Genomic DNA, 25,551 nt, shown 5'->3' on the forward strand with positions numbered 1-25,551 from the left:
ACAGGTTTGGTTTCGCTATCTTTTAAGTAGGACTAAGAATATTCCATTCCAATTCCCTTATCTTAGGGACTCTGGGCTCTTGAAATAAGAGCTTTTATTATTATACATGTCATATATTCTACTTCTTCTTTCAATTCTAGTAAGATTTAAATATTTCAAGAAAAGGAGAATGGCTAACCCTGATGTGTATTAGACTACATTCAATAGCATATTGAAACCTCTAAAACAAAACAAATATTTTTGTTTGGCATACAGAATAATGTGACTAACTTTGGCCAGATGGAGTATGATTACGAATTAGCTGCATGTAGACTAGATTTGAGACACTAAGCACTGACCCACTTCATAGCTTTAAATTGTACAGATGAGGCTCTTTGCCCCATGGTGGTTTAATTATTTTCTTGGAAGACATTACATTTCTTCATTCAGGAAACCTAATGAATTTTTACAGTTACTCTTTCCTCTGAAGTCACAAGTGTAATTCTCCATCTGGATTGGTAAAGAAGAACTCCCAGCAGAAAACACTGATGTGTGAAAAACTCAGTACAGCCTCCCTTTGCTCAGCACTTATCTCTTTTGCACATACCCAGCAGCCGACTGATTTAAGTGCTTGCACCTGTGGGCCTGGGGGAGGCAGAGGGGTGGAATTTCTTTTACCCCTCCAAGGTCTGTATCTTCATTACTTTGATAATCCCTGCCTTAGTTTAGTCTACCATCACCTCTTGTCTGGATTATTAGGAACTATTGTTTGATATGCATTCAATTCTCCCTCTACACTGACATCTGAGTTCTTCTTCAAAGCAACCCTCCATTGATCAGCCAATGCCTTTGGGATCAAGTCAAAATTCCTCAGCAAATAAGATCCTAACAAACTGGGCCCAAGGGTCTCTTCCAATCTCTTCTTCCAGCACTGTCACATTGTGTGCTCCAGGCACAAGATACTTGCTTTTCTTTGAACAAAATCCCTCCCACTTCTGTGACTGTGTACCAGCTATATCCCCTTCCCCCAGCAAGAGCAAAGCACCCATTCCCTTTCCTTGACCAGGAAAGTTATACACAACTTTCAATATCTAGTTCAAGTTTCAGTTGTTTTTTAATGCGCTAAAGGCAGAATAGCAAAGTGAGAAAGAGTAAGGGTTCTGGACACTTGGACTCCCCTGTAAATCATGTTTGTAAACAGGGCTCCCTCTGTCACCGAGGGTAGAGTACAGTAGTGTGATCATAGCTCACTGTAACCTCGAAAACAATCCTCCTGCCTCAGCCTGCCAAAGTGTTGGGATTACCAGCATGAGCCACTGTGCCTGACCACCTTTGTAACCTTGAGTGACTTGTTTAACTTCCCTAAGCTTCTCTTTCCTCATGTGTAAATTAGTGACTTAACTGTAATGCATCAGGTTGTTGTGAGGCTTAAATGTGACAATCTTGCTAAAGTGTTTAGGATTGAGCCTGGTATACTGTAAGTACTTAATATGTAAATATTAACTATTATTCTATTTTTGCTGACATTTTCTCCAACCCAGTTGTATTTTAACTTTGTTATATTTTAGCTTAACTGGCTTTCATGCCTAGAATTAGCTTGGGTGAATTGAATGACTGAGTTAATGGCATTATCAACTCTAGTTCTTTCAGTCTTTAATATTTGCCACAGCTGTATCTGACAGAGTGTGGTTGAACAAGTTATATTGAACTGCCATGTGGCAGTGATACTTATAAGTGTAATTCTATCAAGAACTATTAAGCCAGGATCAAGCTTTTGTATTTTCAGAATTCTTAGAGTCCAGTCAGGTATTGTTAGTGCTTCACTTTAATAATAAGCCACATTAACATCACCAAATAATTTAAAGACTCTACCTTTGTAAAATCTACCTATGTTTGGTATGCCTGTATGGAGAAAAATAAATTTATTGACTTTATATACACAAGGCTGATTTTTGATACCGCTTTGGATTTATTCATTCTAATTTAAAATTTGATATATTTCAATTTTAACTACACATTAAACTCAAATTTATTTCCATTCTATACCAAAATACACAGATATCATTATAATTTCCAATTTTGCTTTTGAGGTCTGACAAATTCTTACATGTAAACATAGTTTTCTGGTAAGAAGGGTAATAGATTTGCAATAAAAATGATGAATTGCTTGTTTCATCTTTGATTGTATATATGTGTACAAGTATGTCTTATTTATCTAAAAGTACAAGTTTAAGAATGGTAAGAATAGAAGCCTTTCTCCATTATTCCATACCTCCACAAGAGCTTTGCAGTTGAGTAATCTTCTGTAAACCTATTAATATAATATTTATTACAGCATTTTTTACTTGTATTACAATATTGGTTTACATGGCCATTCTGTACCCACCCACACTGACAGCTCACTGAATAAATAAATGAAGACTGAGAAGACAAATTGTTTCTTTGACTGATTTGTACATGAACCAGACAGATATTCTCAGGTTTGTAAAGAGCATATTTTTAAAAAAGCCCTGAATGCTAGCACATATACAATATGACTTTACATTTTACATTGGTATACTATATATCAAAAATTATATGCATGGATACTCTTCATTTGCATATAATGTGGGAATAACTTAGGTGACATAAGTAAAGACTTATTATAAAGTATTATGAAGTCCATCATCCTCAAACCTTTTTTCTGTTATTAAGGTTTATTTGGCTGCTACTGAATTTTTTTTATCTTGTTTTAATCCTGGGCTGTGAAATGATGTTGAATCTTACCCACAGGAAAGTAAAGAATTAGAAATGGAACATAACCCAGAAATTCTCTTCCTACCAATAAATATTTGGCAAATGTTCTTATATAAATATACTCTATATTTGGCTCTAAAAATAAAATATTTCTTCATGTCCACATATTATAGATTTAGAAATAAATAAAATGTAAACTGCAGGAAAACTCAACAGGAGATAATTATGGAAAATACAAAGAGTATAATTGCTAGGAAGACAAACCTGGGATTAAGGTTACCAGGAAATCAATCCCAGGAGAAATTAACATGAAAGTGGATTGGGATATAGTGTCATCCCATCATCCAACTGCCTGAGCAGTTAGGTGTTTGAGAAGAAGCAGAATTGAACATGTTATCATTTTGTAGAGCCTTCATAAAATTTCCTAACAAGTCAACAGAGAGTGAAGAGAAGTGAATTATTTACTGACAGAAATTATTTATTGTTTTCTGCCTTCTCCCTACCTACTAATTTCCCTCTAACTAAAATCACATTAATCACTAATTATCAGCATCTACAGAGTAATACACCTATTTTTTCAAGTTTTTTTACACACGAGTAGAATTTTTTAGATAAATGTGTTTGTGTGTGCGCATGTGTGCTCATACTTAAGATGAAAATGCTTAAGGATTGATCACATGTTCATATAAGACTGAAAGAAAATCTAAGCACATATTTTATAGAACATGTTCTTTGAGAACAATGCAATTAAGTTAGAAGTTAATAACAAAAAGACAAATTTAAAAATTTCATATATTTGGAAATTATGTTTGGAAAAAACTTAAGTAAATCATAGGTCAAAAAAATTGAATCAAAACTTAAAAAAACTTAGAACTAAAGGATAATTAAAACATTATATATTAAAACTTAGCATATACAATGAAAGTGTTTGTTCAAGGAAAATTTATAGCCTTAAGTGCTATTTAAGAAATGAATAGAGGCTGAAGATTAATGAACTAATGTTCATCTCAATAAATTACAAAAAGGACAACAGAATGAAGGCAAAGGAAGTAGAAAGAAGAAAAGAAGAAAAATAAGAGAAGAATATAAGTGAAATAGAAAAAAAATACAATAGGGTGATTTCATCAAGATAAAAGTCTATTCTTTAAAAAATACAATCGAATTAGATAATACTTTGGTGACATTTATCACGAAAAAAGAGAGAAGAAAGAAATAATATAACTAAAGATGGGGCCATAGGTACAGGTAGAGCCCAGATTAAAAAGACCATATGAGAATACTGTGAGCAAGTCTGTTACTGATAAGGTCTAGGAATCACTAATTTCTTCCCTACATTCTTCTTCAGGAAACTACTTAATCCTTCTACCAACAGGTCCCTCAGAGTAAAGCAAGAACTACCAGCAGATTTCCAAGATATTGCCATAGCCACTCCCTTCTCAGGGCTTGCTGGGATTGTCACTGCAGATGTAGCAGTTTGACTTTGAGCCCTTACTTGCTGTATGAGTAGGTAGTCAAGATCTTCCTTGGGATACTCCCTTCGCTCCACTCCAGAATTAGCCAGGCATCTCAGGGATATATTCACCCCCAAGAGTGTGAGGTAGTTAGATATCTTCTAATGCCATACCGGAGTCTGATCATTTAGTAATAACTTGACTTTGCTGTTGCTTTTTGATGTCTCATGGAGTCTTGAAGTTTAGTGCTGTGCAATCTCATGGGCCCTTGACAACTGTCCTGACATGAGAAGAAAACCCACAGAGGTTCTTTAAGGGAAGATGATTCTGTTTCTTCAGGGCTAAGCTTACCTGTGCTCTTATGTTTGGGATTCTAGGGCTAAAGCTTCCAGTGATCAAATTTTTTTTGTTTATGATTATAGCCACTTCCTACGGTGAACAGCAGCTTTCCAAAGCACTGCCTCAGGTCAGGTTTTGGCATTTGCCTTGCAAGGGTGGTGTAGCTTTTCCTGTAACCCTTAAAACACACAAAAAAACTTGGTACCGTATCTCTTCCTGGACCACCAGGGCTACTCTAAGAGTTTCCAGAATGTTTTTTCAGAGATGCTTCCTCAGTAATTCTAAGGCAATTTTCTGTCCTGCTCTGTATTATGAAGTAGCTGGACTTTTCCTCACTAAATAAATAGGAAAAACATCCCACACAGATTTAATATTTGCTAGAATACTTTCCTGGTAGGATACCACACAAAAAATAACTATGGTTTTCTTTTTATTAAGAAAGTTAGCATAATGAAGTTGTGGTTGTGTGTTCTGTGTTGTTCTAACAACAGGAGAGATTTTAGGAGTTTTCTTATAACTTCACATAAATCCATATCCATTTAACAATATCTTATTTCATTTATTACTGGATTTCAGAAGTTTATTATTGATCTGAGGATCACCATATTGTCCATTCGTTTATACTATATCAAAGACATTCTGCCAGAGACTAGGTAAATAACACCAGCAAACACAGATACAACCATGTCCTCATGGAGTTTACAGTCTGGAGAATTTCTTTTTCAGAAAAGAGTCAGAATGCAAGACTTGAAATTATAGAGGTATTCCTATAAGAAAGGGCATATATTAATATTTCTATAGTTACAGAGTGGGATGACATGATATGTATAAATTTAGAATATTGGAGAGAACGTTAGAGAAAGCAAAACATAGTGATGAAGATCATGGTGTCAAGTATTTAAAAGGAGATTGTGTGAAGAAAAACTTTATCTAGATGATGATCTTATGAAAAAAGATGATTACCACACATTACCAATTATCCATGAGAATCATTTAATCTTTAATTGATCAGAAATCATTCCTACCTCCTTATTGAAGAGTATATTTTTCTCTTTCACTTGAACTCTCACATTTACACATTAAATGATATAAGTCCCCAAATTTCAAAGCCTCAAAAGGTCACTATATGTAGGGGAGGCAGGTGCAAATTACACGAGAAAATATATTACACCAGCATTACTGATTTTATAGAAGTGACAGTATATAGTAGATTTTGTGTGTGCATGTACGTGTGTGTGTTGTTTAACACAATAAAACCTTATTTCTTGCTTTTGGTCCAACGTAGGTCAGCAAGGTGGCTCAGCACCTGTGGTCAGTTATCCAGAGACCCTGCCCCCACCTATTGTCAATCTCGGCTTTAGGTCTTTCTGGCATGTAGCTGGTAGACACAGAGAGAGAAAGTGGAGAAGGCATCAATGCTTTTAACCACCTTGGCCTGGAGGTGACACTGTCACTGCCGTTCACATTCCACTGAATAGAACTGGCTCTGTAGCTCCATCTAGACTCAAGTGGGGTGGAAAATGTAGTTTAGCTGTGTACCCAAGCACATAATAAGTTTGATGAGCAGCTAGCTCATCTGCTTCATTCAGCCTCCTCATTTAAAAAAGGGGGGGAGGAGTAATAGTTCCTGAATAAGGAGCTCAATAGACATAGCAAGTACTTTTGACATCCATAAACAAATTTCCAGTCAGAACTAATGTCCTCACGGCATTCTCCTCCTTAAAAATCTTTGAATGGCTTCCTATTTTCTTTGAATAAAAAATAAATTATTTACAAGGCCCTTTATCATCTGGCCCCTTCATTCGTTCCCTGTCTCTTTCCCTACCATTGCTCCTTCACTCTCACCATCCAGCTTATATTAATAACTGGCCTTTCTGTGGTTCTCAGACCAAGCCATTTCCCTCTGCAGGGCCCATTGTTCCCTGCTCTGCAATGCTTGCGCCCCAGCTCTTCACATGGGGGAGCCATTCTCATCCTCCAGGTCTCACCTCAGATATCACTTCCTCAGAGAGGCCTGTCCTGACCATCCAATCAAAAGTGGCATCCTCCCTATCTCATCTCCTCTTATTTTTGATATCACAATCTGTAATGCTCTTCTTTATTTGTTTACTTGTTCATTGTCTTTCTTTTCCATCACACCTCTTGGCTCCTTGGGGCCAGGGACTTTGTCTGTTACTGCTTTGTTCTCTGTAATGAGAGCTGGGCAAAGCATATAGTAAGTGTTAAATACTTGATGACTGACTGGTGAATGGATGAATGAATTGAAGATAAATTGGAGATCTTCTCTACTGGGTCTTTAACCTTACCTATCAACATATTCATATGTCCCTATTATTATTTCCATATCCCATTCTAGGTAGTGTTCTAGCTCTAGCTTTCCCTCTCAGCCACAGTCTGCACCCAATGCCACCTCCCTTCCCTCCTGAACATATCTTTGTCTGGCTTCTGCTCCTCTCTACCATCGCACAGAAATTATTCTTGTTAGGTGCATCCTATTTACCAAATCCAATGCCTGCTTTTTAGCCCTTACTTTACCTCACTTTTCTGCTTGACACTGTTGAGTACTCCTCTCTTCCTGAAACTCTCCTGTTTTGACTTCATACTCCTATAGATACCAGTATATAGCAGTTGTTCTCAACTAAGGGCAGTTAGTTGAGAGGAGTGCTACTGGCATCTAGTGGGTACAAGCCAGGGATGCTGCTAAACATTGCAATGCACAGAACAGCTCCCCCACACCTTCAGCAAAGAATGACCTGGACCCAAATGTCAATAATGCAAAGCCTAAGAAATCCTGGTCCACAGGATGTCCTGTTGACACTTCACGAACAACATGGTCATATTAAAAATAAATCATTACCTCTATTTTCATCTACTCCCTTGTTACTTGTAATCCCTAATCTGATAAATGGCACTTAGTCTTATAAATCGGTATATTAGGAATCATTTTTAATTCCTCTCTCTCCCTCACCAGACCCATGTATTAATCACTAATTCCCTTTTGATTCTATCACCTAAATATCTTTAATTTTTTCTTTCCCTTCAGCTATCACTGCCTTTGTATTAGTGTGGACATCATTTAGTTTGCAACAATCTCCTAAATGGACTCCCTGCTTTGAGTCTTATAAACACCTCCAACTCATACTGTTCAAATCATCTTTCTAAAAGGGAAGTTCGATCACACTTCTCCCATCACTACAAGATAAAAGTCGAGGTCCCAGGTCTGGTTTACCAAGCATACCATGTTATCTACAGTCCGTGTTCTGTCACTATTCTTCCTAAACTCCTCTCTTAATAAAAACACAAGGAAACAACAACAACAACAACAAAAAAACCAGCAAAAAAGAACAAAAGGCTTGATGTTTCACACTTCTATTTATTGGATGTGATGTTTGCCCTTTTTGGAAAGTCCTCCCCACGAGGCCCCCAACCAGGTCCTCCTGAAAATCTTCCTCCTGGAAAATTATGTCTTTCAAAACTCTGTGCATGCACATACCTCTGTTGGATCATTTATGTTATACATACCATACAGGTATAAAATCCCCCAATTGAAATGTATATGCAATATACTTTTATTCCACTGAGATTTAAAAATTTTCAATTTCCCATCTATAAGGTGGAAAAATCCCAGTTACATTCATGGCCCTCTCCCCTTGATCCTGGGCTGTAGTTAAATTCTAGGGGAGCCTTCACAGTACCTAAGTTTTGGAGAAGATGTAGGCACCCACCGCTCATTCCTCCTTCAGATTTTGAGGTCCTCTTCCTAGTATCTGTGTCTTCTTTGGAGATGTCTCCATCATTTTGCTTTTACAGAGCCACACTGGAGCTTGAGAATCTTTCTGAGGCTTTCAATGGCTTCCCCATGTCGCAGAATCATTCCCTGTCTGGAGTCTTGTACCTACTCCAGACTACCTGAAATGCAGACATTAGGCCATTAACGCTGGGACCCAGGAGTATTCCCTTTCTCTTAAACTTATTAATATTTTACTTCAGAAGCATTTTGTGTTGTGAAATTTTTGTCCCAGAGGCATTTAATACTTTCCTTAGTCGATTTAGATTTTTAATGGGTTTAGTCACATAAAAGCCAATGACTCAAATTCTGTCAAGTCCTGTCCATCCCCATACTTGAGGCAGGGTGAAAAACAGAGTGGCCAGTAGCTCCTAAATCTACCAGCTCATTGGATACACCTGAGGAGACTCTCCCCTCCTCCTCCCCAACTGCGGCATATCAGACTGTTTTTTTTTTCTTTTTTCGGCGATCATAGAAGATCAAGACTGAATTTCTGAATCTCTCAGTGGTAGGCGTGGGGTGGAACCCCACTAAGTCTACCTTTCCTACAAGTCATCTCATTTTTATCCCAGTCGCCTGCTTTTCTTTTCCCCTTCTTTTGGCGTAGCCCTCTCCTCCCAGCTTCTTCCTGCTCCTTCACACCCGCCTTTCTGCGTCCCGCCCTGTCCCCGCGCCCACCTCCTCGCCCCGCCCATCTCCTGCCCCGCCCACCTCCTCGCCCCGCCCATCTCCTGCCCCGCCCCACCTCCTCGCCCCGCCCCACCTCCCTCCCGACTCCGCCCCCTCCTTCCCTCTTTACGTCCCTTCTCACCATCCGTACGATCCTCAACCGGCAGTTTCCGTAGTCACGGTCGTTACGTTTACTCTGCGCCGGAAGGAGAGCGTGCGAACGCTTTTGGAATTATGGCGGCGGTGGATATCCGAGGTACGCTGTGCTGCTAAACATTGTTTCTTGATGGTCTATGGACTGGTTTGGGAGTTTGTAGATCGCGGTAGGAAGGTTCAGGTTCTTTTGCGCGGTGTTTGAAGTTCTTTTGAATGTTTTGTATGGAGACCCAGGGCTCTAATCTAGAGAAAAGTTGCCGAGTTTTTCTTGGGGCGTGTCTTACAAGCGTCGGAGCGTAGGGGTTGGAAGAAACTCAGGGTAAACCTGGAATATTGCCCTACATATTTCTGTAGCAATATTGGGGCTATTAATCGAGGTGAAGAAATGGTCTTTGGGCAGGGAGGGGAGTGGGATAATGAGCCGATTTGAGTCGATTCATCTCTTCGGGCTTGCATGGAGCTTCCCTAATCCTTGAGAACGCGCCCCACAGGTCCCTGGGCATGAATCCCTAAGACTTCCTGTTGTAAGTTTTGTCTTTGAGTTGATAAAGCAGCCCATCAAACAGCTAACGATTGCTAAGGGTAGGGGTCGTTTCTTTTTCAAAGCTGAACTGCAGAGGTGCTGAAATATTTATTGAGTCAGTCAGTGAATAAATATATGGTGTTGCCACCCCTTAATTGCCCTTGATCTTGGATGGCATGTAGGGTTGTTTTTGTTTGTATTAATATATACAGTACTTCATTTTTAAATGGAAGTGTTTGCGATGACTTTTTCTATGTTAACCCAATTGGAATCTAACATATTTACTATAGTTATATTCTCATTTATAATTATTGGCGATCTTCATGTCTGGATCATGTTTTTCATATTTGTCTTTAATAATACATGAGAGTTTCAGGTGCCAAATTTCTTCACTTGCTGATTATTAGAGTGCTATACTTGCGTTATGTTAACATGCTGCCTTGCTACTGAATAAAAAGGGAAATATTTAGTCCATCAGACTATTTTCAAATATTATATTTAGCTTTGATGATGTTTTAGTTTCTATTTAGATTTGTTTGTGATCGTGGCAAAGCACAACAGAATAAAGCCAAAGAAAGTAAAAAGAAGAAAAGATGAGAGTGTGTCTGATGTGTTAAGGGAACAGCAGGGAGGCCAATATGGCTGGAGGTGGAGTAGGAGAGGACGTGGGGAGGAGATGGAGGTCAGAGAGGTATTGTAGGCCATGGTAAGGTCTTTGGCTTTTCCTCTGAGTAAGATGGGGAACTGTTCGAGGGTTTTGACCAGAGGAATGATATGATCTAACTTACTTTGTTTTAGGACCACCTTGGCTCCTGAGAACAGTGTGGGAGGGCAAGGGTAAAATTAGGGAAACCAGATAGGAGGCCATTTCTATAATGCATGGAGATTTGGAGGTAGCTTGGGTTAGAGTGGTAACAGCAGAGATGGTAAGAAGTGGTTAGAATCTACTTGACTTCGTAGTGTGTTTTCTTTATGGGGCTGTGGTCACAGGTAGTCTCCAAGTGGGACAGATAATTATGTTCAGTTTCATAGCCATAGACCATACTCTTAACCATTTTCTGTTAACCATTTTCTAGATGAACATCCTTGAATACAGGAATCTGTGTAAATGGATTGATAAAAATTAGTGACTAACAGTAAACCATACTGTACTTGTCTTTGGCCCTTAATTATGCATTAATAAACATTTGCTGATTATTATGAACCAGGTCTTGTGCTAGCTCCTGATGAGTAAGACACAGTCCCAGTTCTCTAAAAACTCACAATTTAATGGGAACACATTTGTATTTTTGAGTTATATGATAAAATTATGTGAAAATTGCTATGAGAACATAGAGAAAGAAGCCACCACCACTATCATAATGAAAATTTATTGGGTTATTACAATGTGCTAAGGATTTTATGTATATAATCTAATGTGTAAATACTATTATTGATCCCCATTTTGTAGGTGAGGAAACTAAGGTATGAGGAGATTAACTTGTCTGAAGTTCCATAAATTGCTGGTGTGCTTTTCCTTGTGGCATCCTGCTATGTGGTGGATAATTGTGGTCAGAAAAGTGGGAATCTAATGGAGCTGGATTGTGAAATGCCATAATAAAGGATTTGGACCTTAATCTTCTAGACAATAAGTGTGCACCACCATTCTTTAAGTAAGAAGTGATATAATTAGATTTGTATTTTGCAAGTGTAAAGTTATTAAGGCTGAATAGGATTGGGAGAAGACCTGGAGGCAAAGAGCCCCACAAGGAGGCTGCTGCCCAAGTGGCACTTGGAAAAAGATTAAATAAGATAGTGGCAACAGGAATGGAGAGGAGGAAATGTATTTGATAAGACCACATTCTCTCTAGGGCAGCACTCGTTGTTCTACAGGTGGTCTCCAAATTTGTGATGTGACCTCTGGTTTCTCTCACAAGTTTTGAATATCTCTCTTTACTGGATATTTTCATTTTGAGTTAGCATAGTGTAGAGGAGTGTGGTCTGTAGAGCTGGTCTACCTGGATTCAAATCTCAGCTCCACCATTAGTAGCCGTGTGACGTTGGACAAGTTACTTAACCTTCCCATGCTTCAGATTCTTCATCGGTGAAATAGTGATAATAATAATACCAACCTCTCTGAGATAGTCTGTGAAATGGTTAGAACAGTGCCAGACACAAAGTCAGTGTTCAAAAGTGGCAAATAGTATCATTTGCAATTGCATTGGTTTCACATGTCATACATGTCTCACTTTTCATCTTTAGGCTAGTTTACTGGATGAGGAAAATATGATAGATATAACTGCTGATAAAGAAATTTGTAATAATGGAAACAGCTTGGTGAAGAAAATTATAGGGAGAATTTACTTGAACAGCCACTTGGAGCAGATGACATTTATGATTCCTTCTAATTCTAAGAGTCTGATTCCATTTTTACACTCAATCTATCCAAGCCAAATTTATGATCGTTACTTCCCTAAATGAATTGTTGATTCCTAAGTTCTCTGAATTTGTAGCTGGTCATTCAAAAAATTGTTTTTTTTTCCCCCTAAAAATATCTCATGTCCTTTTCTTGCTATGCATTACCATTGCTTTCCACCAGATCGCTATCACTTCATGCCCATATCTGTTAACTCTCCATAATTGTTGGTAGGTAGGATCTATAGTTACATATTTATTTGTTTCTGTAATGTATCTGTGCTGAAATAATCTATAATATTGTAACACTTTTCAAGAACTGATTGTGACACCATATAGGCATAATTTCCATGTGAAAAACAAACCAAAGTTATCCTTCTAGAAATTTTTTTATATAGTAATTTCTAAGGAAATAAAAAGGAAATATATAAGTAGTTTTGCTGTAAATAAAACTTTGTTAATAATTGGCCTGTAGTATTTAAAGCCAAAAATTATGATTGTCCTTAGTTACTTTTCATTACAAAGACTGACTTCTGAAAATGTTATTTCCTGGCCTATTGTATATTTGGTTGTTGCATGATCCAGTTATGATGAGCCATCTAAATGGTCTGTACTGTTTGGTTATTAACATACTTTACCTTTTTGTCTCCGTTATTTTATAACACACAAAGTACACTTTACCTTTATGTAATTAGTTTTTCTCAATTTGATTCATTTCACTCACTGCTTGTCACCTTCAATTAGGTTTGACTTTGTGACTTTGAGGATGCCAGAAATAATCACAGTATAGAAGAGATTGAAGTTTTTCAACCAGGATTGTATAGACATTTTGATGTTCGTGACTTGTACCTAGTGGTGTTTAGTACAGTCAGTGGTATGAAACATCATCACAGCCAATAAACAATAAAAGGTCATTTATTAAAGGTATCTAGCTCTATTTACCATGTCTTTTTTAAATTTAAGATTTAATTCTACTCTAAAATATGAAACAATGTGGCTGTAATTAAGGGAATTCTATTTCCCATTTGCCCCTTAATTTTTATGTCATTATCATCTTATCTACAATAATAGCTTCCTAACTTACTTCTCTATCCCTAATTGAGAGATCTCAAATTGGTGGCTGTGCATGTGTTTTCTTTGGCATGTTATTATATTGTGTTATCATTGCTTTCTTGCATACTTATCTCTTCTGTTATACCATGAGAATATGTAGGTTAGTATTCACGTTATCGTTGTATTCATAGTGCCTGCTACATTAGATACATAATAAATGTTTGTTGGATGGGATTCTTTTCTTTTTTTTCTAATCCTTTATCATTTTGTTTCTTTCCTATAGATAATCTGCTGGGAATCTCTTGGGTCGACAGCTCTTGGATCCCCATTTTGAACAGTGGTAGTGTCCTGGATTACTTTTCAGAAAGAAGTAATCCTTTTTATGATAGGACATGTAATAATGAAGTGGTCAAAATGCAGAGGCTAACATTAGAACACTTGAAGTAAGTTATTTTAAGAAGGTAGCATCTTTGCCAGCTAGAGATTTTGTGATGAATAGTTAATTTCAAGCTGTGGATTGTGAAGCTCAGAGTAGAATTTTTGGAAGAAAAACTGGAGTTTTGTTTGGGTTTGTACAAATTTGAAAAGCAGGGGAATTATTAGTGTCACTTGTAACTTGGAAGTCTTTTCTGTATAACTTCATAATGTCCATTTATTTATTTATTTATTTTATTTTTTATTTATTTATTTTTTTGAGACAGAGTGTCACTTTGTTGCCCTGGCTAGAGTGAGTGCCGTGGCGTCAGCCTAGCTCACAGCAACCTCAGACTCCTGGGCTTAAGCGATCCTCCTGCCTCAGCCTCCCGAGTAGCTGGGACTACAGGCATGAGCCACCATGCCCGGCTAATTTTTTTGTATATATATATATTTTTTTTTAGTTGGCCAGATAATTTCTTTCTATTTTTGGTAGAGACGGGGTCTCACTCTTGCTCAGGCTGGTCTCGAACTCCTGACCTCGAGCGATCCACCCGCCTCGGCCTCCCAGAGCTAGGATTACAGGCGTGAGCCACCGCGCCCGGCCCATAATGTCCATTTAAAATATAACTAAGGTTTAGATGTTGGTCTCATTAGTGATTTTAGCAAATGCAACTGTTATTCTCAACCAGGCGACTATAATTATTGTCTCCTCTATATCTAATTTTTATTACAACAGTATCTGAAACAACTGTTAATGTAATTTTTCTTCTTTCAGTTAAATGTCAAGGGAGGTTCTTAAATAATTTGTTGGGGTAAGGTTTTTGATGTTTTCTAGTTTGGTAGAATTTATAGTTTGGTCATGTTTATTTTTATATTCTATAGGTATTTATAGATCTTTTCAGTCAGGAAGCATCGTGGTATTTTGATTGCCTTTTTGACATGCACACTCTTCAGTGTACTTTCCTGACTGAAAATACTCAGATTTAAGTTCATGGTGAATTTTTGTAGAGATATTTTGTTGTTTAAAAAACAAAATCTTACTTTATCTGTATACCGCCTATCTGAGAAAATGACCATTTTTATTCAGTAGACTTTAATACCAAACATAGGCAGTTTTAATTCTATTTACAGTGTTGCTAAACTTTTATATAGTAATTTGAATGTCAGAGAATTGTTTGCAGGTCATTCATAGATCTCTGGATGTCTGTGTTCTGTTTTCAGTCAGATGGTTGGAGTTGAATACATCCTTTTACATGCACAGGAACCCATTCTTTTTATCATTCGGAAGCAACAGCGGCAATCCCCTGCTCAAGGTAAAATGGGTAAACTTCAGGTATTGTTTTCTTCTTAAAATACCATGATTTAGTTACTTCCTGATTTTCCACCCCTTTTTGGTTAAGTTCTGTTTTTGGGGTTCCCAAGATCACATACATGTTCAGTACTTTGCTAGGAGGACTAACCAGGCTCAGCATATGGTTGTACTTATGGCTGAGATTTGTTATGGCAACACAGTAAGGGTATGCAGCCAGATTAGTAATGGAAAAAGACATATCACGGGGGGTCTGTAGGAATCCTGTGCTTTCCCTCTTGTGAGGGGCCACACTGACCCGTGTCTTCTATCCAACAGTGAAACGCAGCCACGTTTGTACGATATGTTTGTTCAGGGAAGTCCATTTGAGACTTGAGCCCAGGATTTTTATTGAGGACTGGTTGTCTAGGCATCAAAATTCCAGACTCCCAGAAGGAAATCAGGTGTCCACTGTAATCACATAGTTTGAACAAATTGTCTGGGCAGACTGGGATAGCAGACATAACTCTCACCTAGGAAGTGTTTTGAAGCCATGTTCCATTTAATGTATGCCTAGGCACCAGGACTCTTCCAGCATGTCCAAGGACAACTCTTCAAGCACTAATAGTCAGAGAAACTCACTCAACTCAAAGCTACCTCTTGAGCACAGTTGTTGGGCTTCCAGTGGAACCTCAAGCATCCCAAGTAATTTTTCTTCTTATCTCAGTCCATTGAGTTAATTCTGTTACAAAATACATGGCAGATGCAGTCCTATCAGAGTCATAGAGAATCAATTAAAATTCCTTATTGATGCATTCAACAAAATGCCTTACTTGGATTATACTACTAAATGAAAAAACTTGCTTTAAAAATACCACCGAAGAATGTAGAACAATCCAGATTTGGTTTTGAATCAAAGAGCTAGACACCTATTCTAGAGATGACCAGAACTTGAAGACACATTAGCATCAAACCAGGACCATGGACAAAGTCACACTGAAGATTCAAGGTAGAGAAACCAGATAGTATCATCCCAGGTACATCTCTCAGGTAGATATCACCCTCATCAAGACATTTAGGAACAGCCCTCACCCTGGTATTGGTTTCAGAGAATGGCTTGGTAAAAAAGTTGTGGTTCTAGAATTTAAATTTAGTTTCAAAATTGAAGCTCTAGAGTCTCTGCCCAGAGAAAAAGGAAACCTCAGAATAAAGGCGAGACCAGGAATAAGATTTCCATGATGAGAGAATTCAGGGCATAGAAGCTACACAAGATGGTACCAGCCTCACTAGCAGCTGTCTTATTCCTTAGGACTCTGCACTGGGGCACAGAGGCAAGTTCAGTGCATCTGATAATCTTTACCCTGGTCTCCAAGTCTGGCTTGCTCTAAGGTCTTACTCCCCCAAATATGGTTGACTGATATCAGCAATGGCCTCTTTTGGGAATTTGTTAGAAATGTACTATCCGTACTAAATGAGAATCTGATTTTATTAATAACAGGATCTGTAAGTGATTCAGATGCATGTTAAAGTTTGAGAAGCTCTGCTGTAGGGCAAGAGTGGGCATACTTTTTCTGTGAAGGGCCAGTGAGTAGATACTTTAGGCTTTGTGGGCCTCTTAGTCTCTAAGACAACTATTCAGCTGTTGCCAAAGCAACCATAGATAATATGTAAACGATTGTGTGTGGCTGTTTTCTAGTACAACTTTATTTTCAAAAACAGAAATTGTCAAACCCTGCCTTAAGGTTTAATATGGGAAAATGTCAAATTTTAGTTGTTCTTTTTATGAAAATCTGTTTAGCAATTTGTGTCCATAGCTATATTCATAAATATTTTTACCATTGTTTTAGTTATCCCACTAGCTGATTACTATATCATTGCTGGAGTGATCTATCAGGCACCAGACTTGGGATCAGTTATAAACTCCAGAGTGGTAAGTGTCTTCACATTGTTTAAACACTAAAGAAAACTTTAAATTGAGCTATCTTGGTCCCAAGAATCAAACAGCAACTCTTCTGCCTTGTGTAAGTTACTATAAAGTGCTGGCAATTAGAATGTCCTGAGCATTAGTTACTATGAGCTAAGTCAGTGCTCAAAGTATATACCATAGCCCCAATTATTATATATAGTAATTTAGGTTTTGAAAAATAAGAAATTACTGTCTATGCATATAATAATATTTTGTGAGTACTTGGGAAATTTTGGGTGACTTAATGAGAAATTTAGAAGTCGTTTTCTTTTTACAAGCTTACTGCAGTGCATGGCATTCAGTCAGCTTTTGATGAAGCTATGTCATATTGTCGATATCATCCTTCCAAAGGGTATTGGTGGCACTTCAAAGATCATGAAGAGCAAGGTAGGTAAACCTCTAGACCCTCCTAAAACACTTTTTGATCCTCTGAGAATGAAGCTGTTTTCTTTAGGAAAATGGCTATTGATGTTTTCTAGGTGTGTTTCACTTTTTCATAGGATGATGACTTTTTTGCAGCTGCGATTCATGAAACTAGATGTGGTAATAATTGCTTTCACATAGGAAAAGATATAAGTTTAATCTGTTAGGTAACTGGTAATCTTTGTTAAGGTGATTCAAGGTTTTAAAATATTTAGACCATAAAGAAGAAAAACAGTGATGAGGAATGAACAAAGGCAATGTTTACCTAACTGTTTGAGTTACCTAACCTACTTACCTAACTGTTTGAGTCATCTTGGAATCTGGACCTGTTTATTCTCCAGTCTTCAAGATAGAGGAAATGAGGGATTGCTCTTAGAGTCCTATCTCCAGATGATATGCCTATTTTCTTATCCTTCCATGTTACTGCCTGTCATGGTAAGAGGTCTCCTAAGTTTCCATGGCTGTTAATCTACTACTGTCTTCACCATATTTTACCAATAAAACTACCTGCAGAAATGTGTCTGGAACAGTATACCTACATTTCCTTCTCTGAGAAATGAGCAGCTCAGAATAAATTACTGGTGGAAAGATAGCCTTTATATAGAATTTAGACTTGTGGAATGTTCTTTCAGGTACAGTTATATTAATCCTTAATAGTAGGTGCAGGCAGTAATATGTGATAAGGGAAAGTTTTCCTTAGTTGAATAAAATTGGCGTGACAGCTTATTTTCCCCTACCTTAATGAAATGTTTGGAGTAATGCTTATCTGGAACCTTTCATTTAGAGACAGTTCCCCAATATACCTTCCTCCAAAGGGCAAATTCCACATGTGATTAACTTCAAAATTTCTCTTTCAGGTTCTTTTCTTTCTTGTCTTCATGACCTGTTTTGTCATGTTTTTCAGTGAATTACAGTCTTAATAATTGAGCATGGTAACTTGAATTTGTGAAAGCTGCATTTTCCATTTGCTCCTAGTAGGTTTTGGGGAAAAAGACTATTTAATACATTTAAAGTATACAAAAGGTAATTTCTAAACCAATAAGTTAGATTGTGATTATGGTAATTATGAAAAACTTTAGCTTTAAAACTCTTATGTCTCTTTATGCTTACGTACCAAAACTGAAGTATCTTTAAAAGACATATATATCAGCTTTTTAAATGTTAACATTTAACTTCAGTTAAGAGGGGGAGTTAGAACACTTCTTTATATATGCTGTTTAGCTTATTTGGGGAATTATCTTCAGTATAGCAGCCAAATAAGGAAATTTGGCTATGTTCATGGTAGATAGAGATTTATAAAATATAAGACAGAAAACTAGGCAATGTTTTGATTTCGGCTTCATATTTTAATAGATAAAGTTAAACCTAAAGCCAAAAGGAAAGAAGAACCAAGCTCTATTTTTCAGAGACAACGTGTGGATGCTTTACTCGTAGACCTCAGACAAAAGTTTCCACCCAGATTTGTGCAGGTAATGAGAATGTGTGTGGTTAATTTTGATTTGACGCTTTTTCCTGACATATATTTATTTTTAACGGAGAATGGTTTCAGTTGTGACCTAAAAGTATTGGTTTTCTTCATTAGTTAAAAAATGATCTCTGAATCAAAGGAAAAGTTCTGAAAGACTTGGTGGAGGAAATGGGTAAAGGGAATGGAATGAACACTGTTCTGTGTTCCTTACTGAATCTTCACAAACTATGAGGACTGCATGTAGATAATACTCTCATTCAAAAGGTTAGTGAAAGTGTCATAGGTGATGACAAAACTGGAATATGAAACTCATGCTCTATTTGCTGCCTTCTGGACTGATATTGTAAATATCTAAGCTCTTTAAATGATAGTATAGTTAAAACGTGTGTAACAAAAAGAATGGAACATTTGAGGTGGTGTTGGCATAATTAACAGAGGAGGCAGGACTAATAATAGAGTTATATCATATTGGGGTTATGTTATATGAATTCCACTGTATGATTTGGAGGGGCTGGGGGATTTCCAACAACAATAGCAAACCACCTGCCATTCTATTAAGCTTTTGAAGTGAAGTAGATAGGAGATGGAATATATGAATATGCTGCTCTTATGGCTAGTCTTAGTTCTTATGGACCTTTACAGGGCTATGTAAGATTATATTTACTGTTTTTCTTAGGAGATATTTAAGAGATTTTCAATGGTAGTTTCAAATTAAATAAGACCTTTCACACCTTGAGATGACTTTAGAACAGGCCTCCCCCTTCCACCTTCCCTGACTCTATTGTAGTGAGAAATATGTGCTATTGGAATGCTGATGTGGTGGTGAAGGGAGCAAAGGACACAAGTGGGAATGCAGGACTGGAAAGTGCATTTAGAGAAATCTCATGAATTGTGCTTGAATATGGAACAGTGTCTGTTGAGTGAATGAATGAATGAGTAAATAAATGAATTACAGCTGTGTGTAGGATGATGCATAACTACTGTAGTTCCTACAGAATGTAAGAGGTTAGGTGTGATTGATTCATTCGGTGAGTACATAGTACATACTGTGCTGTCCAGTGCAGTAGCCCCTAGGCACATGTGACTATTGAACATTTAATGCAGTGAGTCCAGATTGAGTTATGGTGTAAGTGTAAAATACATACTGGATTTCAAAGACTTGTACAAGAAAGAATGTATATAAGATATCTCCTTAATAATTTAAAAATATTGATTATATTTTGAAACAATATTTTAGATGTATTTGGTTAAATATAATAAAATTTGTCTCTTTTCAGAAGTGTGACTAAAATTTTTTAAATTTCATATATAGTTTGCATTTGTGGCTAAATTCCTTTTGAACAGTGCTGATCAAAAAATGGTAATAGAACATGGCAAAACCAAAAACATGAAAGAGTTAAACCACAGAATATTCTGAGGATTTGTGGAGGGAAGAGTAATGGAAGATGAGACTTACAAGGTAGATTAAGATCAGATTGAGAAGGATTTTATATGCTATGCAAATGAGTTTGAGTTTACTCCTGTAGGCCAGTGTTTCTTCACTATTTTAAATTTACAATCCATTACCACTCCCGTAGATAAAACAGGGTTAGATATAACAGATGCATTCAAAGTTATTTGAAGTTTTAAAACAATAGCTATCGCCACTAAGGATAAACCAAAGCAGTGGCAAATTTTGTATATTCTTTTTCAAGTATGTATTTTGACCGAGTGTATTCTCACCAAAATAGCCTCTACCTCATCTTTAAGTGACTAGCCGAGAATTATTGCTGATGGCAGTAAGGCTTCATTAGATGTTTAAAAGCAGTTGCAGGGAACTAATGTCAGTTTTATGGTTTAGGAAGATAACTAATAACAGTATAGGGAGGATGCTTAGGAAACTATGAAGTTTGGAGTCAGGGAACTTAGATTGTGGAAAGCCCAAATTAATATAGTGGCAATAAGATAGAGAGGAGACAGATCCAAGAGATATTTCAGAGTTAGGATTGCCTAAATTTGGTGGTTGAATTTGGAGAGATTGGCATTAAGTGTGATTCTGGGGTTTCAGGCCAAGAATTAGACTTAGGTGTTGATCGTTAACCAAAATTCAGAATATGGGAAAAGAAACAGATTTTGGTTGAACTATAGTTGTTAGGGGTTCTGTTTTCATCGACCAACCTTCAGAACATTTGGTAGCTAACTGCTGTATTTGGGTTCTGTGGTACTTTCGTGAATGACCACTCCCTTTTTCCTGGCTAGGGGTCCTGCCTTGAATCCTATGTGCTGTCCTATCCTGGTGAGCTAGGCTAGACATATTAGAAAGCCCAAAGACTTTCTTGACTCTTACCTTATGGAAAACTGTGGTAATTTAAAAATGAAGTAGAGAGAATAATTAAAAATGAAACCCGCATGTATCTATCACCTTACTTCAACAATTATCAAACATGGCCAATGTTATTTTATCTCTCCTTCTACTTCTTTCTGGTTATTTTTAAGCAGTCTTCAGACTTCATATCATTTCAGTGTGTTTTTTTTTTTTTTTTGAGACAGAGTCTCACTCTGTTGCCCGGCTAGAGTGCCATGGCGTCAGCCTAGCTCACAGCAACCTCAAACTCCTGGGCTCAAGGGATCCTACTGCCTCAGCCTCCTGAGTAGCTGGGACTACAGCCATGCACCACCATGCCCGACTAATTTTTTCAATATATATTTTTAGTTGGCCAGATAATTTCTTTCTATTTTTAGTAGAGACAGGGTCTCGCTCTTGCTGAGACTGGTCTCGAACTCCTGACCTCTAGCGATCCACCTGCCTCGGCCTCCCAGAGTGCTAGGATTACAGGCGTGAGCCACCACGCCCGGCCTATTTCAGTGTGTTTTTTTTACATTTTTCTTTGATAGGTTTAGCCACAGTCACACTTAAGTTGTTATGTTCCTGAACCCCACATTTCTTTTAACACCATAGTTACACTCAAGTTGTCGTATTTCTGAACCTCATATTTCTTCTTGCAAGAGCCAAAGGACAGCTCCCAAAAGTGTTTCCAGTTCTGTGTAACAGAACTAGGAGAAAGATGGCTTTCTCTAGAACTATTAATAATTTTTTTGCTTTTCCTACCAAAAACCATCCTCTTCAAACCTAGAGAAGAAAATAGTCTACTTAAACTCTCCCAGAACCAGTCTTAGCTCATATTAACCTGTCAGGTTTCAGTCTTCTGGAAACATTTGTAACTCAGTACTTATTCCTACTTATCTGTTGTATTTAACAGTTGGGCTGGTGGTTCCTAGGGATGTTGCCCCTTTAGGGGAATGCTCAGGAGAATATTAGAAAAGTCTTGCCTGCTTCTTTGAATCTCCTTTTTCCATATTTTAATTCTTGTTACTACTGGAAGTTACACTAATACCGATGTGATGGGAATTTAGGCCCTCAGAGCCTTTTTATGGTGAATGTCTTTTCAGTGCTGTTTTTAGAAGCTGCTAGAATATCATAGGATATTACTTCAGCTAGGGTTATCTAAACCAAGGCCACCTGATTAAATTTGGTCAGAAAGGCACCCCCATTCTATATCCTTATCTCAAACTACATCCTATTAGTCTCTGACAATATTTAGTAGAAAAGATTAGACAGTGTATGTTGGGTAGATAATGACATTATTCCAATGTCCAAATATAATTCATTGTCCAATATAGTTCAAATGGTTCAGTGCTAGCAGTATAAAAATTCCCTTTTTCAAATTTTTTCACTCCCCTTGATGTTACTCTATACATTTCCTCTCCTGTTTTAAAGAAAAATTATTTGTTCCCTCCGAATTACTTTGGGCATGTTGTAAGTCCTGATATATTCACAAGATAATGTGATACTTGGCTTTTTAGGGGGGGTTCTCATGACCACTCCCATGTTTGGAGATTTGCTGGAAGGACTCACAGGACTTGGCATGTAGTTGTACTCATGGCTAAGATTTATTACTGTAATATAGGTAAGGATGTACAGCCAGATCATAAGGGAAAAAGACACAGTGGAGTCTGGACTCCTCTGGCTTCCTTATACTTTCTCCTTCCCATGAGTGGTTACACAGAGTGCACTCTACTCTCGGTGAAAATGCAGCAATATGTGTATGATATTTCTGCCCAGGGAAATCCATTAGTGACTCAGTGCCCAAGGTTTTTTTGGGGGGTGGAGGAGGTGGAGGGTTTCCTCATGCAGGTACCCTTTATCAAGCACATACCAAAATTCCACAATCCCTGAAGGAAAGCAGGTATTCAGTGTAAACCACATTGTTTGTACAGTCTAGGCACAGTGAGCCACCATTATCTTTTAGGGAATGGTAGGAATGCTCCCAAAATCTAAGTTTGTAGACGCCAGGAGCCAACCTTGCAAGCAGGCCTTTCTAAGGATCGCAGCCTCAGGCCTTCTATGTTAACATTTTTATGCATAGTGGACAATAATATGGAGCTCAGATTTGGTCTTGTTAAGTGTAAAGGTGCCCAGGACTTGCAATTGGAGTAGTCTAGTAAGCAGTTGGCAGTATGAATCTGGAACATGGCGAGATCAGAAAATTTTGTAGTCTTTAGTCATGGGAATAGGTAAGAAAACTTAGGGAGGGCATATTAATCCAGAAAGAAATTCAGAAAGCAGATGGAGGCATTAACCTTAGAAATGAAGAGATTACTTTTTTCTTCTGAGGTGATAGGGATGTAATAAGTTATTTTAAATATTAATATATGTGTGTGTATATATTTGTGTGTGTGTGCATGTACATAAAGGTATAAGTTTGAAGGTAGATGGGAGGGAAATGGGTGGTGTTGGCATACTGTTTTTTTGTTGTTTGGTTTTATTTTGTTTTTTAAGTGGGAGGCAGAGTGTTATCAGATGAGAGTGAGGAATAGGTTGTGAGCCATGAGGAGGAAGAAGAGGATGTTTGATAGCATTTAACTTGGGTAATGGGACAAAGGAGATGACAGGGCACAATCAAATAAAAGAATTGCTGTACAGAATGGAGGACCTGACCTTGTTTCTGGTCTCTAATGCCCGTATCACTTTTCCTGTGGTTTGATTTTTAATAATACACTCATCAGAAGTCTCTTTTCTCTCCTTAGTTCCCATGCCTATCAACTTTAAAAGTCAAACTTTAATCTCCTTTCTCCTAATTCGTATCACCTAAGCAAATAAGCCTCTGCAGTATTGAAAGACTCCATTATTTCCTCCCATTGGATTTTGTTTAACTACTTTTTATAAAGCCTTGTAGCCTGAGTGTGGAGGCAAAAGGCTTTGTTAGATGTTCGGGGGTTTTTATGGTTGACTATTTTGTTCTAATTTTAGATTTGTGTCTTTTCTGGAATGGGAAAAAGAAGTAGAAAATGATAAATTTACTTTTTGGGGTACATGAATAGTAGTTTTTCTTCATGAAGTCATTAATAATGTAATTTGAATGGTTTCATTTTATTAAGAATTATGAAATGAAGAAGAAAACTTTGCTAACCTGACCTGTGTTCTCCTTTTCTCTTCTTTCTCCCCTTCCTCCCTTTTACAAAAAATTATAGCAAAAGTCTGGAGAAAAGCCAGTCCCAGGTATGATTCATCTATTACTATTATTCTTACTAACATTTCTATTAAACTTGAAATAAGACCAAACAGCCTGAAACTCAGTAACAACTATGGTATGTGAGATGAGCTATGGTCATTTTGTCCTAGACTCTCTTATTGTAGTTTGTCACTCTTAACCTCTGAGATCTGCTGAATTGTCAACAGATGATGCCTTTGTGGTAGTGAGCTTGGTATTTAAAAGATGAATTGGGGTGGAAAGAGTGGGTATTGAGGTGTGAAGAAGCCAGGTGATTTGAGGTTTTGGTTCAAATCTTGGTGTGAAAAGCGGTCATCTGTTAAATCAATGAAAACAAGTATTGAACTATCCATGTAACTGAGTTAGAATAATGATATATCTTGCTTATACATAATGTCTTATTTTAATGCCATGTGGTTTTTGTCTAGTATCACTAGGTTCCTTGAGTTATCAGGTTGTTAGGTTTATAGCTGCATTCTTGTATATATCTGCCTGAAACAACTAAATTTAGGACTTGAGACTAGCAGTTAAAAATGAATTTGAAAGAGTGAACCGTTCATATTAATAATCATCCCCTCATCCTCCACAAAAAAAAAAATCTGCTTTTGATGTCTAGTGGATCAAACAAAGAAAGAGGCAGAACCTATACCAGAAACTGTAAAATCTGAGGAGAAGGAGACCACAAAGAATGTTCAACAGACAGTGAGCGTTAAAGGTCCCCCTGAGAAACGGATGAGACTTCAGTGAATATTGGACAAAAGAGAAGCCTGCAATACTCCTCACCTCAGCTATTATACCTCAGTACCGTGGCAGGGTCTTGAGCTTTAAAGTACTTTGTCAGAACCCTCTCATTTGTATGAAATTTGCTTATTCTTTCAGAAATGGTATTATTCCCATCATGCTTTTTATGTGACTATTTCTTCTGTATCTTTTGTAACCTTTCCGTGGACTTGAACAGCCTACCCACTCATGTGTACTGGTATATATGTTTAAAAACAAAATAAAGGCATTTGTACATATTGCTTCATCATGACTTTTTCCCCCTTATTGCTTTCTCTGAAATTTTTCACATGCACTTTGAAGACAAAAAGGATTAATATTAAAGTAGTAACTGAGTATTTCCTTTCATTAGTTAGATACCTCAAGTATTAAAATAATAAATAGTTACTGACATTTTGGAACAGGAAGAAAAGGAAAAACCTCTCTCACCAATACCATCATCCTACAAATACTGTAACAGTTTTGTGAATTTTCTTTTAGTCTTTTTTTGTTTTTAGATACTTTTAAAACCATAGTTTGTAATTATTCTGTTCATACAGTTTCACTTTATCATACTGCTATATCTGTTGTAAGTTTTTTCTCATGTTTACT

General features: G+C 37.3%; 1 protein-coding gene and 1 long non-coding RNA gene across 3 annotated transcripts; one reads left to right on the top strand and one right to left on the bottom strand.

Annotated features, from left to right (window-relative positions):
- Positions 1–7,858: 7,858 nt before the first annotated feature.
- On the bottom strand, positions 7,859–8,928 carry LOC123640241. The gene is made up of 3 exons (XR_006735935.1): positions 8,833–8,928; positions 8,231–8,414; positions 7,859–7,957 (listed from the first exon to the last, which is right to left on the bottom strand). It is a non-coding gene; the product is annotated as an uncharacterized LOC123640241 (long non-coding RNA).
- A 206-nt stretch (positions 8,929–9,134) lies between these two features.
- Positions 9,135–25,210, top strand: MED6 (mediator complex subunit 6). 2 transcript variants are annotated; one of them, XM_045564736.1, is made up of 8 exons: positions 9,135–9,217; positions 13,371–13,530; positions 14,726–14,826; positions 16,640–16,722; positions 17,037–17,145; positions 18,535–18,650; positions 24,161–24,188; positions 24,797–25,210. In XM_045564736.1, the coding sequence occupies exons 1-8, from the start codon at positions 9,196–9,198 to the stop codon at positions 24,925–24,927; spliced, it is 750 nt and encodes a 249-aa protein (XP_045420692.1). In that variant the 5' UTR covers positions 9,135–9,195; the 3' UTR covers positions 24,928–25,210. The 2 variants fall into 2 exon arrangements, with proteins under 2 accessions (XP_045420692.1, XP_045420702.1); XM_045564746.1 differs by having other exon boundaries at positions 14,726–14,817.
- The last annotated feature ends 341 nt before the right edge of the window (positions 25,211–25,551 follow it).

This window comes from Lemur catta, chromosome 1 (genome assembly GCF_020740605.2).
Source record: "Lemur catta isolate mLemCat1 chromosome 1, mLemCat1.pri, whole genome shotgun sequence".
Classification (NCBI taxonomy): Eukaryota; Metazoa; Chordata; class Mammalia; order Primates; family Lemuridae; genus Lemur; species Lemur catta.

What these genes read in the sequence shown, in the direction of transcription:
- MED6 (XM_045564736.1), top strand. Translation starts at nt 9,196, where the DNA reads ATGGCGGCGGTGGATATCCGAG. An exon ending in CAAAGATCATGAAGAGCAAG is followed by an intron (nt 17,146 to 18,534) that starts GTAGGTAAACCT and finishes ATATTTTAATAG; the next exon opens with ATAAAGTTAAACCTAAAGCC. An exon ending in TTCCACCCAGATTTGTGCAG is followed by an intron (nt 18,651 to 24,160) that starts GTAATGAGAATG and finishes AAAAAATTATAG; the next exon opens with CAAAAGTCTGGAGAAAAGCC.